We start from the raw sequence: 16,709 nt of genomic DNA on the forward strand, positions 1-16,709 counted from the left end.
CACAGCGCTTGATCTCTTAAACAGCCACTTCACATTAGGCTGCTCATAGGAGAGTGAGAGGGTGGGGAAGGGAAGAGAGGGAGCTCAAATGGTTCAAGAATGAACTCCAGAAGACATTTAATAATATATAGTTAACACCCAACTTTACATTTTACTTCAGAGGAAGACCCGAAGGTTTATCTACAAATATAAAGCAACCTGGTTCCTGTTAATTAAAAGAAACAGGAGATCACTCATTAAGGGCTTGTCCACACTTCTGCTTGTCCCATGCCTAGAATGGGCAGGTCTGAGCAGTTTTCCGCTTGACCCAGGCTTTTTACGTGTAAATCCCAAGTGGTTTTCTCCATGAAGTTGTCCAACCCTCTTTTAAATTCACCCAAGTGGGTGGTCATCACTGCCTTCTCTAGGGGTGAGTTCCATAGTTGAACTGTGTGCTGTGTGAAAAAGTAACTTTTGAATAACATTGCATTATTTAGGGGCAGATAAAGAAGAGCAGGCATAAGGTCCAAACACATGAACAAGGGAATAAAAACATAAAAAGAGCCTTGCTCGGCATATCTAGTCCAGTATCCTTTTCTAAGAATGGCCAGCCTGATGCCTAGGGGAAGCTGGAATGCAGGATCCATCAAAGAATAATAGAACTGTAGAGTTGGAAGGGACTCCAGTAGTCATTTGTTGCATGCAGCAACTTTTTGGTTCTGCTGCATTCTGTCCAAACACTATGTTATCTGTCTCGCACTCCATTTGGGAGAAGTTACATAAATTTCAAGGGACGCGGGTGGCGTGGTGGGTTAAACCACAGAGCCTAGGACTTGCCGATCAGAAGGTTGGTGGTTCGAATCCCTGCGATGGGGTGAGCTCCCATTACTCGGTCCCTGCTCCTGCCAACCTAGCAGTTCGAACACACGTCAAAGTGCAAGTAGATAAATAGGTACCGCTGCGGCGGGAAGGTAAACGGCATTTCCGTGCGCTGCTCTGGTTCGCCAGAAGCGGCTTAGTCATGCTGGCCACATGACCCGGAAGCTGTATGCCGGCTCCCTCGGCCAATAAAGCGAGATGAGCACCGCAACCCCAGAGTCGGTCACGACTGGACCTAATGGTCAGGGGTCCCTTTATCTTTACCTAAATTTCACAATTTGGTTGGATTTCATGGAGGATAAGATTATTAATTGCTACTAGCTATAATGGTTTATGCTCTGCTTCCATGGTCAGAGGCAATAATGCTTCTGAATACCAGCTGCTGAAAATCATGGAAGGGGAGAGTGCTCTTCTGCCCGTGTCCTGCTTGCAGGCTTCCCATGGGCATGAGGTTGGTCAATGTGATAAGAGGGTGTTGGACAAGATGGACCACTGGCCTGATCCAGCAGGATTCTTCTTATGTCCTTACTGCTATAACTTGTTTGTCAGAATGACAGACTGAATTCAAATACTAATAAATCCACCCCCTTAAATTATTTATGCAACAGAATCAGCTTTCAACCTCTCTCTTCACCCACCATTGACAGAACCAATGCAGGGCTCCAGCTCAGTGGCTGCACATTTCATGTCAAAGGGCTTGGGTTCAAATCCCAGAATCCCTTAAGGCTTGGAAAGGCCCCTGCCAGAGCCCTTTGCAAGCTGATGCTGGTGAAAGGAGAAATTATTGGGTGCAGGTACAAAGAACAATGGCTTAGCATAGTAAAAATCAGTTCCACATGTTGCAGGCTTATTGATTCCAAGAAAAAGGTGCTTACAATCTTGTGAAATATCAGTTCAGAGATGCACCCATGATACACATTTTGCCTGCAATCTACCAATTCTGGTCCCTGACATTTTACTTTTAAAATGTATTTGGGTAGCAGAGCTGCCCTGCCTGGCATCTTGGAAACCCACTGTCAGGCAGAGTAGTGGACAAAACCTATCAATTGCCTGACTCAGTAAAGTCTGTTGTCCAAGTACTCACTGCCCATGGGCAACTTCAAGGTCCCTGCAGTCTCCCTCCTTAGGGCTCTTGTTCTTTTAACTGGATTTGGACTGGACAGATCTTCAAAGAGAGGACTGTCCCCCCGTAAAGCAGGACCCATGGCCACCATTTCATGCAGGTGTGGTGGCTCTGGCTATCATTGGCTCTCATCCCAAGTACACTTGGGTCTGCCTGCCTCCCAACTCACCAGTCCCAATGAAGCATGTTGGAGAATTCTGACAGAAATGGGAGTGGAAATGACCAAAGGTTGCTCATTTGCATAGAATGGAAATGAATCCGACAAATGCAATTGGCATTCACTGTTGTTGCTTTCCCCCTCTGCAAATGATACATAATTGTTTATGGTTCTTCACCACCCCCTCATATGCATTGTATTTCCTTTGCATTGAAATGAATGGCCTTTGCATCAAAATGAATAGGAGGGGGAAACCATAATTAAGTAAAGCTTTGCTACAGCAGACAGTGAGATGAATAATGCAGTTTTCCGCAGAAGATAAACTGTAATGGAATGGAAACAGGGCTGCATGCAGAACAGAAAATGATGTCTTCTTATATCTCTAGTTCTAATGGGCAGCAGTCACCACTGCTCAGTGTAAAACAGTTTCATAGGTTCAAACAAGACAGATTTCCCCCATTGGGATGTGCGACAACCTCCCCTACCTCTCCAACACACACACACACACACACACACACACACACACACACACACACATCATGCTTTTCTCAAGCTGATTATTTAAATATAGCCAGCCATGTACATTGCGCTTTCCTAAGCAACATAAACAAAAGAAGGGTATTTCCCCCAAATAACTAACAAGCTAACAGCTGGTCTAGATATCACTTGAATTGTGTGGTTTACAGCTGGGGAAGGGCTGTAGGTCAATGGCAGAGAACTTGCTTTGCATGTAGAAGGTTCTGGTTTCAATGCAAGCATCTCCTGGTAGGGCTGAGAGAGAGCCCTCTCTGAAATCCTAGATAGCTATTGCCAGTCAGTGTAGACCAGGAGCGGGGAATATTTGACCATTCAGATGTTGCTGAAATACAGCTCCCATCAGCCCTAGCTAGCTTGGTCAGGGATGACAGGAGCTGTGGTTGTCTCCATCCAGAAACCCTGGAGAGCCACTGCTAGTCATGTAGACAATAGGAAGCAAGATGGGCCAAGGGTCTGACTGAGGAAGGTTCCTAAGATGAGCACTGCTGTTTTAGCAATGAGTAGAGCAGTCTTCCTCAGTCTGGTGCCCACTTAATGGCCTTTCTGGCTGAGGCTCGTGGGAGTTGCAATGCAAGAACAGTTGGAGACCACCAGGTTGGAGAAGGCTGCACTATGACATGAGAGGTCTGTATAACATTGTGCATTCAACAACAGCAGCAGCAGCAACAACAACAAAAACAAGCTAGCTAGCTGTCAGGGTTATTTCACTGAACTAGTTACAAAAGAAACAAAGTTATCCAGGATGAAAACTGTTGTCTTGAGTCACTCTCTGCCCTGCAAACTACTTTCTAGTTAAAGACAAAGCAGGCTGATATTGAAGTTTCAGTTCAATTGCTTTCGATCGGTTGGTGTCCGGCATGAGAAATGGCTCCATTTAAGAGGAATTACCCTTTGTACAAATCACTTCACTATTTAAAACAAACCACATGTATCATCATTAAGTGAGAGAAAATTTACCAATCTTTTGGTATCGACAACACCATGGCTGTGTTGTGAGATAGCATTGCATATGGCATTGCAACAGTTGACTTTGTAACTCCATATGGGGGGACTGTGGCCAAACAGCATAGTTTGTTGCATGGTATAGGAGGTTTTCCTTGCTGTGCTCAGATGAACCTCTCTCATGAGGGGTTTGGCTGCAAGACAGCTTTGTGTGGTGGGGGACACTCACAATATCACAGTCTAAGCCCTAACTATATTATTTGGTTTAGTTTGTTTGCTTTCTGAAGTCAGATCAATACAGGATGTCAAAATCACCTCAAAGTATATCTAGTGCTGCTAAAATCTTTCTTCCAAACACCACTGGTCAAAGTAGTGTCTGATTTTAAGGTAGGGTGGGGAGGGGATCTAGGGGCCTCCAGATTCTGTTGTCCTCCAATTCCCACCAGCCCCTTCCAGAATGGCTAATAGTCAAGGATGATGGGAGTTGTAGTACAGGAGGCCATAAGCTCCACACTCCTGATTAGAACTAATTCTGTGGAGCTGGCATATTTGGATTTTATTCATGTGCTGCAGAGGTGAGAGGTGGTGGGATAAGGGATGCCTAGATACTTCTACGCTGAGTTTTACAAATGTTAGTTACCGTCTTCATAGGCCAAGATTGATCTCTAACCCATTTTCACAACACCTACTTTTACAGAACATGGGATATTCTCCGATCAGATCCTAAAGCTGAAGGCCAAAGCTGCAATCCTATGTGTGCTTATTCAGCAACAAGTCCCATTTGAAATTAGCATTGAGTTGCTGGAAGGTAAACATTTGTAGGATCTGGCTGCAAATTTGATACTAGGCTTGGTAAAATGGTTGACAAGACATCTAAAGGGTTTTGAACAGCTCCTCTTGATGGATGCCAGCACCAATTTTTGACTCCCTCCTTTCTGCCTTTTAATGAACACATGACTTGCTGTTCATCTATAATATAGACAAGGCATAAAGGCCAGGCTTCCAAATTTAACCATTTCATCAGTCAAGCTTCCCAGTGCATTTGTATAATAAACTGCCGTGTGCTATTTAAAGTTCTCTTTTGTACAAGGACACATTTGCATGCTTTGAAGGATTTCTTAGCAGCATTTGTAAAGCATAGCTTGTCATTAGTGTGGAAAAGGCTGCTTTGTTGACACCATTTAAAAGTATTTCAGTGTGTATCTTTTTTTTTGTTCTGTTTTTTTTGTATTTTTTTCCTTTTTCTTTTTGATTTTTATATCTTTATTGTATTAACTTTGAAAATTTTAATAAATATCTTTAAAAAAATAAAATAAAAGTATTTCAGTGAATGCAAAGAGAACTTATAAACCTCACAGGTTCAGTTCAATAAGTAATAAATTACAATGGTAAAGCGCAGCACACAGAGACATATTTTCCAAAATGAACTAAATCACCTATTTCTCCACCTAGGAATGGAGGGGGAAATCAGTTCAGTCCACATTTAAAGGCAAACCTCCCTAGTTCGCTGTTCCTGAAACAATATGTGAACCGAAAAGCAGCCATCCTCCAAAATTCGCACTACTCTGGGTTTTGCAGTGCAGATATCCAGCCAAGTAATATGCACAAAAAATGCACGTACCAGGGTAAACTCTGTGTCAAAGAGCATATATAAATGAAAACAGCATGCAAAGATGTATCACATTAGGCAAAAATGTATGCAAAAAAATCTGTATATTAGGAGAAATTTGCACTAAAATGTTGAAGAATTTTAATGAGGACTTTCATAATAATAATACTGTTAACCATTGTCATCAAATGTAGAGAACAAGGCTTTAGGTTACAACAAAAAAGGCAAAACTGAGAGAAACAGAAATGGTTAGATTAACCCATCCCTACGACCCACCCTACAATTTTTGCATTTAAGGGGGGGGGGGTCCACACTAAAAGCAGCTTCTTAATTGCTATAAAGTTGAAACCAAGACATTTGTGTTATATCTACTCAACAATTTTCTGCATTTTGTGTGTGTGTGTGTGTGTGTGTGGGGATAACATGGAAGCAGTTTGGGGCAACAAACGATTGTAGGGGGATAGGAAGTAATTGTGACTTGAGCATTAGTTAAAGTAGATCACCACACAAGTAAAAGAACAAGTTAAGAGGACAGCAACCTATTCTCTGTGTTTCAAGAGAAGAATGTTAGCGACATCTAGTTAGTGATGTTATGTTTACCACTCAGACTTAATGCATATCAATAAAAACTGGGGGGAGGGTGTAGTAGGATCCAAATTTTCTGCTGTGAATCTAGTTTGGCATTATGCATCCCCAAAGGGCAGGGTTTTGTATTATGCAATTTATCCCCCCTCCCACCTAAAAAAGAAGGCTACCAAATCATAGCTGTGACAGGTGTAAAATTCTAGATAACTTATCATTACCTGATAAACAAAATGACAGTTAAGACAACACTTCATTAATAGAAATGTCTGTAGTATTGCAAAACAAATTATCTGAACAAAATCCTAGTTTTTTTTCTATGCAGCTTCTACAGACCAAACTGTACTCAAAGGGCGGGGTGACACTAACAGACCTAGAAATGTATTTTTTATTAAATCTCCCCACCATATGTATCTTAAATGTAGAAATCCAATTCTACAAGGGGATTGAGAGGGAGACTAGAGAGTGTTAATGGCATGAACCTCTGCAGCGGAACAGGCATCCGCAGAAGGGTTCAGGAAAAACATTCAAGATGCAACACTTTCCAAAGTGCATGATGGTGGCAACTCTCCTAATTTTGTCCAGGGCAGAGTGAGAGCCACCACTTTCAAGCATATCATTGTAGCAGCATCTATTTTCTTAAATCAAAAAGTATCTTCTATACAGAGGCTGAAATTGCACAATGCTATTGCAATTCTACATAGAGGAAAGAGATGATTCCTAGACCCCCACTTCTTTCCCCTCCCCTCATCCTCCAACCTCGCATTTATGTAATCTTTTAGCAGTTCCTTGTGTGCCCAGATTGACCTCTAACCTTAAGTCACATAAGCCCTTTCAAAAGCTACTTCCTTAATGTTAAAATGGTTGCCTTGAAAAGTTCAAGAAACAACTGGAGAAAATAGAACTTGCTTCCGCTGGTATAGTACAGCTATGCAGAAAGACAATGATCTTTTAAGGGTGATTCCCCAAGCATCTAATTTTTAAAAGGCACACAGAAGTAGCGTTGAGACTTTAACTTAAAAACAAAGGAGAGATTTGGTAGGCTTACTGCTAATTTAAATTGCATGCAGATAAAGCCCTCCCACGTAACAACTATATTCTAATCTGTACACATGAACCTTTTAATATATAATTTGTTTGTCAATCCCAGAGCCAATTCCCACCAAATGTCTGGATACGAAAGAGAGCTTTGGTTTCTTTTAAAATGTGAGGCTTTCGAGCAACTGCCCACGTCTTAAAAGGCACCAACGCTTGGATTCTGAGCAATTTCATTTTTTTTTAAAAAAAATAAGAAGATAGATCCATTGCAAGAAATCAAGAATATATTAGAACATTGCTCTGTTTTTCCCCCCTAAAGAGAGACAAGGAAAGAAAGTTCCGTATTGCTTTGCACACATTTGTATGTGACATCTAAACTGCCGTAGCAGCTGAGTGTTAATAGATAAATGCTCCTGTACCGTACGCTTCAGCTGAGTTATAGTAAATGCAGAAAGGGGGGGAGGGGGGCAGATGACACTCTCAACAGAATAAATGCAATTACATTTGCATGACAATATATTTTAATCTTGCTCCTTTGCACCCAGTGCATATCCCCTCTGTAGTAGGAGGCTCAGTTTATTACCCACAAAACTGTACATTTATAATAAGAATTCTAAGCACAGACATGCCATTGTGAGATGCTGACACTTTGACGCTTGAACATTTGCCTGGGAGAAATATCCCCCCAATTGATTTCAATGGATTTACTTTTAAGTAAGTGGAGTCAGATGTCTTGCTATGCAGCCCTAATTTATTTCCCCTTCTGAAATTTCATGGACAAAAGGCAACAAACCCCAAAACTTATTTGTAACACCAGTTGGGGGGGACCCCTAATATTAAGATGCTGAAAAATAATAATAATGGGGGAACCACTGATTTCTAAGGTGGAGGTAACTGCCTATGCCCTCCCCCGCTCCCCATAGTAAACTCTCAATACGATGCCCATTGATAAATATCAAGATGCAAATCACAGATTTCCAAATGACCCATCAACTGATCTGGCAAACTTCTACCGTCTATACTGCTCTTTCCCCCTACTTCAGATCCATTTATCCTCCACTGGCATCTAATTCCAATGAAGGACTCACATGGCAAATTGTGAGTTTAAACCAAATTTGCACCAGGACTGTACTTTGAAAAACAAATTTGATTCCCAGGAGCAAAAACTGGGAGGGGGAGAAGGAGGATTTTAAATGATAATAATAATAAACATAATTTTGTGTGGCTAAAATCTACCATCTATCATCTATCTATCTATCATCTATCTATCTATCTATCTATCTATCTATCTATCTATCTATCTATCATCTATCTATCTATCTATCATCTATCTATCTATCTATCTAAACCTTGCATGCATATTGTTCCCAGAGCAAACACAAAACCAAAGCCACAGAAGGGGGGGGGGGGCATCCTCAAAACTTCAGAATATTTGAGATCACATGCATTGAAGCTGTACCATTAAAGAAAACGGAGGCACAGAGGCAACTTTCTCGTACGAATTAATTTCTTTTGCTTATTTGGATGCATTTGTACACAGGCAAACACACACAGGCACATGAAAGAGACAATTACACATTCCATTCAGGCAGAAAGCTGTTTCCACTTCATGGGGTACAGACAATACAGTGACAAGAAGAGGGAATGACCAAACCCGGGTGAGAGTGGTGCGGGGGGGAGAGAGAGAGAAGCAAGGGTGGGGGAGAGAGAGTTGGAAGAGACAAAAAAAAAGTTGCTGCGACTTACCTGCTGTAAATACATAAAAGTCAAGGCACAGGACAGCTGGGGACACATGCCGACGTTCGGCAGCGCAACGCAGGTCGTCCCCGTCAGAGGATGCTGCATGTTGCTGCTCTGAACCCGACGTAGGACAAGTGAAGGGGGTTGCATACACGCACGTTGCTGCTGCCTCTCCGGTGCAAGCTTGGTTATTTATTTCTCTCTCTCTTCTCTCCCCCCCCACCCCAAACCTGCCACCCCCAACACCACAACTGCCAGCACTCTCTCTCTCTCTCTCTTTCTCTCAGATGTGTGATTTTTTTTCTTTTGTTTTCTCTCTCTCAAAAAGACACACAACCTCTCAAAAACATCCCTTCTCAGGGTGTTTCTTTTTCTCTCCCCCCCTTCTTTTTAACAATGCAACCTTGCCAGCCTCCTCACCTCCAGCTCCCAGTGTTAAAGCCCCACTACGTTCAATTGTCAAGGCAAGGCCATTTGGTACAATTTTCGTTTGGGAGGGTAATCCCAGCCAACGCTGCCAAACAACACCCCCCCCAGCTCACTCGAACGAAACAAAAACAGAGAGGTGTGGGAAGGAGAGGAAAAAAAGGGGTGGTGGTGAGATTTAATAAGCAAAGGAGAGAAGGCAGCCGGCAGCTTCTAAGCTGAGCTGCTGAAACTCCCCCTCAGTGACAACCGCCGTTGGAAGGGTTTGTTCCACATTAAAAGCCTGGCTCCCTTGGAGAGAGAGAGAGAGAGAGAGAGAGAGAGAGAGAGAGAGAGAGACTCCTTCTGGTGTGGCTGATGCTACTCCGCTCCTCTCATTTGTCAAATGGGTCCTAACCAGGGCAGGGTCTCTGTACCACTCACCAAAAATTCAAATAACTGCATTTTTAAAATCCCTGGAGAGGATGCAGAAGGAGAGAGACAGGCATCATATACAGACATGAGGTTTGGGCAATTAATGTCACTGCCCAGCTGGGACGAGAAAGGCTGTTATGATTCACCACAGACACCCCTCCTCTCCAGTGTTTTTTGTTGTTTTTTTTCTTCCTCAGGCCCCACACCTGACAATCAGTTAGGGAATCCCCCATCGAAGGAATCAGGCAAACAGAGAGAAAACAAAGTCTCTCTCTCCGTGTGTGCGTGCGCACGTTTAGAAATACATGCATTAAAAGTATAGTAGCACAAAAGAAAGTTAAAATACTCTAGAAGATACACATGGCTTTGATCTGTGCCTATTTCTCTGGCCATCCTTCTCAAAACATGTTCCATACACAGGGACACACAAACATACACCCCCATCACACACACAGATGGACTTTACATGCCTGACTTGAAAGGAAAGCTTGAACTCACATTTTATACCGAGTCCTATTTCACCAGAAGTACAATCTGATGCATGAAAGCCACAGGAGCGAGGGGGAAAGCATTTCTTATTCTTAATATTAATTCTAATTTTAAAACTGCTTGTTTAGATACCATGTAATGTTGAAAGTATATTTAAATTTCTAGAGCCCCCTTATCAAAATCACTCAGGGTGAGGTGAAATGAATATACGTATGACATATATCTAGGAAATAATATGTGTGCGCACACACATCTCCCAAATCTTTTTATTTTTATTTTCCATAATATACTTCACACCTATCTCCCCTTCTGCATTTCACAGAAGCATGTAAAATCATTAACTGCTGTGAAAAATTAGATTAGGAACCACAGCAGAATCTCGTGGAATAAAGATCATGGTGTGGCACAATCCTTTCCCTCCCTTTCTCTCCTGTCCTGGGAAGAAAACATCTCTCTCTCTCTCTGTTTGTGTGTGTATAGATCCAGATCCAGATCCAGATCCAGATATAGCTATAGATATATAATTTCATTTAAGATTATAAAACGTGTCAGAAGGACAATCCATTACAAGAGGCTATTCTGTCAGGTTACATGAACAAACACCATTAGTCACTAGGGGGAATGTAATGTTTACTTTTTTACTTAAGAGAGAGTAATGTCCCTCATTGGAATTAGTATTCAACTGTCGCAAACTGTCTCCCCCCCCCCTTTATTTTATGGAGTAATAATTATTCATTAGTAGATCTAGTTAGTCTCCATGTAATAAAATCAGATGTGATCTGCAAATTAAATCATTTATGCTCAAAACTTGTCCTTGAGGTCAAATTTCTTTCCCCACCTCCCTTCCACATGTTACTAATATGTAACAAAAGATACTGGTGTTATTCAAAATGGAATTTGACAAATGCATTGAATTATTAATTCTTCCATAAAAAGGCTGAATCTCAGCAAATTACTCTTCAGGATTCCCCTCCATTTCCCTTCCCTCTCAAGGTTCCTTTCGAGAAGCAGAACTTTTCAAACATTCAGAGGGAACCCAACTTAAAAAAAAACAATAATAAGAATAAGAAAAGAGAGGGGGAAAGGCAGAATAGGCTACAATCTGTACCAAGTGAGGGAACATTTAGAGTTAGTGGGAAATATAATAATTTCACACAGAAATATATTCTGTGCCATTTCTTGTTGTTTTTATGTGGGTGTATTAAAAAAAATGGTGTTGGGAAGGTTGCAACTAAATTGAAAGCGCATATTTCCCTTTAAATAAAGATTCATTTCTTTCCCAAGCTACTATTGAACTAAAATGCAAACAGATCACTAGAGAATTCCTGTGATTCAGGCAAACAGCTCTCAACTCGGAAGGTAATTAGCTGTTGCATTGTGAGACGTGCACACATTTGAAAAAGCTCCTTTAAGAGACAGAGAGAGAAAGAGAGAGAGAGAGAGAGAAATCTATAGCAATCTTACTGCAAGAACCCCACCCACAGGACTGAGACAAGGCTGGGTGTTACAACCAAAAATACACCTCTTCCCAAAGCAAGACACCCCTCTAACAAACCCGCGCCACCCAACACACACACCTATTAAATGGCTAAAAAATAAGGAAAATGCTTGGACTTACAAAACAGGGCTTGCTTTCATGCGCAGGGAAAGTCCATGTATCATGAGCTTGAGGTTCTCGGATAGCACTCCTACACTGAAGAGCACAAATTAATTTATAACACAAAAAGGGGGAATAAAAAAGGGGGGAATAAAAGCCTACGCACACACAAGAAAAGAAGGAAGGAGGGTAAAAATAAAAGCTAACATAAAAATGAAGTCCCTTATAGCCACTTTCTCATATCCTCCCCCTTCTTCATTTTATCCCTTTGCCTTAAGCAGTCCCTTGTTCTGACAGGAATATCTCATGCTCCTCTCCCCTCTTTTTACAGAACACTAAACATGTTATTCAGCAAATGCCCTGAGCCGATAGAAAGAAAGAGATTTCTTTCTTTCTTTCTTTCTTTCTTTCTTTCTTTCTTTCTCTTTATTCTTCAGCCGACTCACAGAAACACCCTGATAAATAAAACATGGCCCTCTAATAAGACCCTATCATAATGGGCAATGAAAAACAAATACGTTGCATAAGAGATGAACAAACCCATTTTCTCTATATATTATGGGTGGTTTCATTTCATTGTTTTAGTTTTGTAGTCAAACGGCACTAAACGCTTTGTGTCTGGACAGTTTGGAACTGTCCATGGTTCTTCAGCTCTCAAAGCAATGCTTTAAGCAAGCAAGCAAAATGTGTGCTATAAATGAAGCACTTCAGGCTCCCCCCAGCAACCAAGCTGCTTTCAAGAAGAAGAAAAAGTTGCAGTAAGGTGTGTCTTCATATGTATTTACATGATCAGTAACACGTTTATTAGTCGGTGTTATTTATAAACCAACTTTCCAGGCTGGAAAGAGATTCTGGCCGCCACCTGAGCAGTGGCTTCACTTCCCATTATCCCCCTTCCAACAAATAACATATTCAGTATCGCTCAGAATATCAGAAGTACATCTCACCACAGTGAGTTTAAGAGGTCTTAAAGGTAAGGTAAAGGGACCACTGACCATTAGGTCCAGTCGTGGCTGATTCTGGGGTTGCGGCGCTCATCTCCCTTTATTGGCCGAGGGATCCGGCGTACAGCTTCTGGGTCATGTGGCCAGAATGACTAAGCTGCTTCTGGCGAACCAGAGCAGCACACGGAAATGCCGTTTACCTTCCCACCAGAGTGGTACCTATTTATCTACTTGCACTTTGACGTGCGTTCGAACTGCTAGGTTGGCAGGAGCAGGGACTGAGCAACAGGAGCTCACCCTGTCATGGGGATTCGAACTGCCGACCTTCTGATCGGCAAGTCCTAGGCTCTGTGGTTTAACCCACAGTGCCACCCTCCTTAGTAATTTATAATTCCAGACACAGTAAACCAAAGCACGTGATCTAGATGGGTTGTAGCTCAGTGGTAGAACATCTGATTTGCATTCAAAAGTCCCAGTTTTAATCCCTGGCATCTCCATATATGGCTGGGAATGTCCCCTCTCTGAAACCATGGAGGTAAAGGTACCCCTGCCCGTACAGGCCAGTCTTGACAGACTCTAGGGTTGTGCGCTCATCTCACTCTAGAGGCCGGGAGCCAGTGCTGTCCCCAGACACTTCTGGGTCACATGGCCAGCGTGACGAAGCTGCTCTGGCGAACTGGCACCAGGGCAGCACACGGAAACGCCGTTTACCTTCCCGCTATAAAGCGGTACCTATTTATCTACTTGCACTTAAGGGTGCTTTCGAACTGCTAGGTGGGCAGGAGCTGGGGCCGAACAATGGGAGCTCACCCCACCACGGGGATTCGAACCGCCGACCATGCGATTGGCAAGTCCTAGGCGCTGAGGTTTTACCCACAGCGCCACCCACGTCCTGAAACCATGGAGAGCCACCACCAAATCATTATACTGAGATGCACCAAAGTTCTGACTATGAGGCATTTTCCTGTGTCCCTAAGCACAGAAAGTTTTCTGTGGATACACATATTACCTATTTATGTAGCCAAAGCCACCACTTCTCTGCCTTTTAGCTAAGATCAGGGGGTAGGATGTGGGATGCAGCTCCCCTCCTTTCAGGGGGGAGGAATTTGCGACACCCATCCTCCCCTGGAAGAAGAGGGAAGGTGGTTTACTTATTTATTTCATAAAATTTATACACTGCTTGATTGTAAAAACAACAACACTCAAAACAGTTTATGAAAGATAAAGCTGTGAGATCAAGAAAACAATCACAACCCTACTTTAAAACACCCAAAAGATAAAACACTAAAACAGATTAAAATCACCTCAAGTTGCTAAGTATCTGGGTAGGCTTCTTTAAGCATGAATGTTTTTAGCAGGCACTGAAAAGATTAAAGTGAAGGTGCCTGCTTGATCTCAATAGGAAGATATCTCCCAAAGAGGAAATCATTATTTGGCATCCACCCTTCAAACCTTTGCAGTTCCCCATACGTCCTGATATAAAAAAAAGCTTAATAGGGGAGATTTAACTGAAGCAATCACACCTTGGAAGGCTGCAGTGTGCAGACCTTGGCACCCTATGCTTCTGATATGGAAAGCAATGATTTGAGAGACTAAACGTAAGCATGGGCACCTAGGAAGGCTGCATAATGTAGCATACAGGTGAGATGATTTGTAGAATGAAGGAAAAGGCAATCACAGAACCTCTTGGCCACGCCACATATAAACTAAACACAATTAATAACCTGTGTCCTATCCATAATGCTGTCATATTTTTCTCTCTGGTAATTACTGAATGGAATTTATTTTCTCATTAATTGAGAATGGTTAAAAAAATGCAGGAGAATCTTTCAGCACAACACACTAGATGTTATCGCTTGGGAAGGGGGGTATCAGGGGACACAGAGCTGCTTTTGGCAGTAGCCACATGACACTTTTAATGTTTCATTTCAGCCTCTATGTGATTTCTATTGGCCTCCCATCCAGAACATGCTGAGGTCTATTTGACAGCATCAGATTCTCTCAGAATATCCGATAAGCTCTCATAACTGATTGATGAAATTATGGTTCAACATCTGCATAGGTAGGCAGAGAAGTAATTTAAAGCATGGGTGCCCAACTTCAGGATGAGTTCACACACAACTGAGAGGAAGAACTATAGCTCCATGTACAGGGCGAGTCTTTTAAAAGAGGCCCCGTGGAACATGTGTACTCTGTATCCATGGGGCCTCTTTTAAAGGACTCACCCTGTACATGTATTGTATGCAAAAGGACACACGTTCAATTTCTAACATCTCCGGGTAGTACCAGGAAATAATCCTGCCTGATACCCTGTAAAGACAGACTGGCAACTAGTATAGACAATACTTTAGTAGAGGGTCCAATCCTATATTACTAAGAGCACAAGAACATGAGAAGAGCCTTGTTGGAGCATCCTGTTCTCACAGGAGCCAACCAGATGTCTATGGGAAACCTGCAAGCAGGACCTGCTCACAAGAGCACACACACCACTGTGGCTTTCAGTAACTGATATTCAGAAGCATTATGACCTCTGGCAGTGGAGGCAGAACATAGCCATAATAAATAGTAGCTATCAACAGCCTTATCAATACTCTGGATTTGTCAAACCCAAAGGGTGCTCATCAATGGTTCCTCTTCATCCTGGAGAAGAGTGACTAGTGGGGTGCCACAGGGTTCTGTCTTGGGCCCGGTCTTATTCAACAACTTTATCAACGACTTGGATGATGGACTCAAGGGCATCCTGATCAAATTTGCAGATGACACCAAACTGGGAGGGGTGGCTAACACCCCAGAGGACAGGATCACACTTCAAAATGACCTTGACAGATTAGAGAACTGGGCCAAAACAAACAAGATGAATTTTAACAGGGAGAAATGTAAAGTATTGCACTTGGGCAAAAAAAATGAGATCCACAAATACAAGATGGGTGACACCTGGCTTGAGAGCAGTACATGTGAAAAGGATCTAGGAGTCTTGGTTGACCACAAACTTGACATGAGCCAACAGTGTGACGCGGCAGCTAAAAAAGCCAATGCAATTCTGGGCTGCATCAATAGGAGTATAGCATCTAGATCAAGGGAAGTAATAGTGCCACTGTATTCTGCTCTGGTCAGACCTCACCTGGAGTACTGTGTCCAGTTCTGGGCACCACAGTTCAAGAAGGACACTGACAAACTGGAACGTGTCCAGAGGAGGGCAACCAAAATGGTCAAAGGCCTGGAAACGATGCCTTATGAGGAACGGCTAAGGGAGCTGGGCATGTTTAGCCTGGAGAAGAGGAGGTTAAGGGGTGATATGATAGCCATGTTCAAATATATAAAAGGATGTCACATAGAGGAGGGAAAAGGTTGTTTTCTGCTGCTCCAGAGAAGCGGACACGGAGCAATGGATCCAAACTACAAGAAAGAAGATTCCACCTAAACAATAGGAAGAACTTCCTTACAGTAAGAGCTGTTCGACAGTGGAATTTGCTGCCAAGGAGTGTGGTGGAGTCTCCTTCTTTGGAGGTCTTTAAGCAGAGACTTGACAACCATATGTCAGGAGTGCTCTGATGGTGTTTCCTGCTTGGCAGGGGGTTGGACTCGATGGCCCTTGTGGTCTCTTCCAACTCTATGATTCTATGATTCTATGATTCTTTTAAAGCCATGCAGGTTGGTGACCATCACCGCCTCCTGTGGGAGTGAGTTCCATGCTTTAACTATGCACTGTCTTTTATCTGTTATGAATCTTCTGACATTCATACTCATAGAGGAACATGAGTTCTAGTGTTAAGAAAGAGGGAGAAAAACATGTCTTTACTCACTTTTTCCATGGCATGCACAATTATATAAATTTCTATCATGTCACATCTCACTCACCATTTCTCTAAACTAGTAAATCCTGAATGTTGCAGCCTTTCCTCATTCCCTTCATCATTTTGATTGCCCCTTTCCTACTCCAACTTTGCATACCATGTTGTATATAGACCACTGGTAATCTGGTTATCAGGGACGCGGGTGGCGCTGTGGGTTAAACCACAGAGCCTAGGATTTGCTGATCAGAAGGTTGGCGGTTCGAATCCCCACAACGGGGTGAGCTCCCGTTGCTCGGTCACTGCTCCTGCCAACCTAGCAGTTCGAAAGCATGTCATAGTGCAAGTAGATAAATAGGTACCTCTGCGACAGGAAGGTAAATGGTGTTTCCATGCGCTGCTCTGGTTCACCAGAAGTGGCTTAGTCATGCTGGCCACATGACCCGGAAGCTGTACACCAGC

The 16,709-nt window shown here is 42.7% G+C and overlaps 1 protein-coding gene across 27 annotated transcripts in view; it reads right to left on the reverse strand.

The window, feature by feature from the left end:
* Positions 1 to 16,709, reverse strand: part of RBFOX1 (RNA binding fox-1 homolog 1) — a 1,472,193-nt gene that overhangs the window by 346,245 nt on the left and 1,109,239 nt on the right. The window contains exon 1 of one of the 27 annotated variants that reach the window (XM_053365894.1): positions 11,534 to 11,677. The exons of 23 other annotated variants lie outside the window; for them this stretch is intronic. Coding sequence is in view for 3 of the 4 variants with exons in the window: in XM_053365888.1 (XP_053221863.1) it covers positions 8,593 to 8,736 (144 nt within the window). In the remaining variant the exon portion in view is untranslated. Of the gene's footprint in view, positions 1 to 8,592; positions 9,302 to 11,533; positions 11,678 to 16,709 lie in introns of those variants that run through there. 3 more of the 27 variants (XM_053365888.1, XM_053365889.1, XM_053365881.1) reach the window with 3 other exon arrangements.

The sequence above is a fragment of the Podarcis raffonei genome, chromosome 14, assembly GCF_027172205.1.
Source record: "Podarcis raffonei isolate rPodRaf1 chromosome 14, rPodRaf1.pri, whole genome shotgun sequence".
NCBI lineage: Eukaryota > Metazoa > Chordata > Lepidosauria > Squamata > Lacertidae > Podarcis > Podarcis raffonei.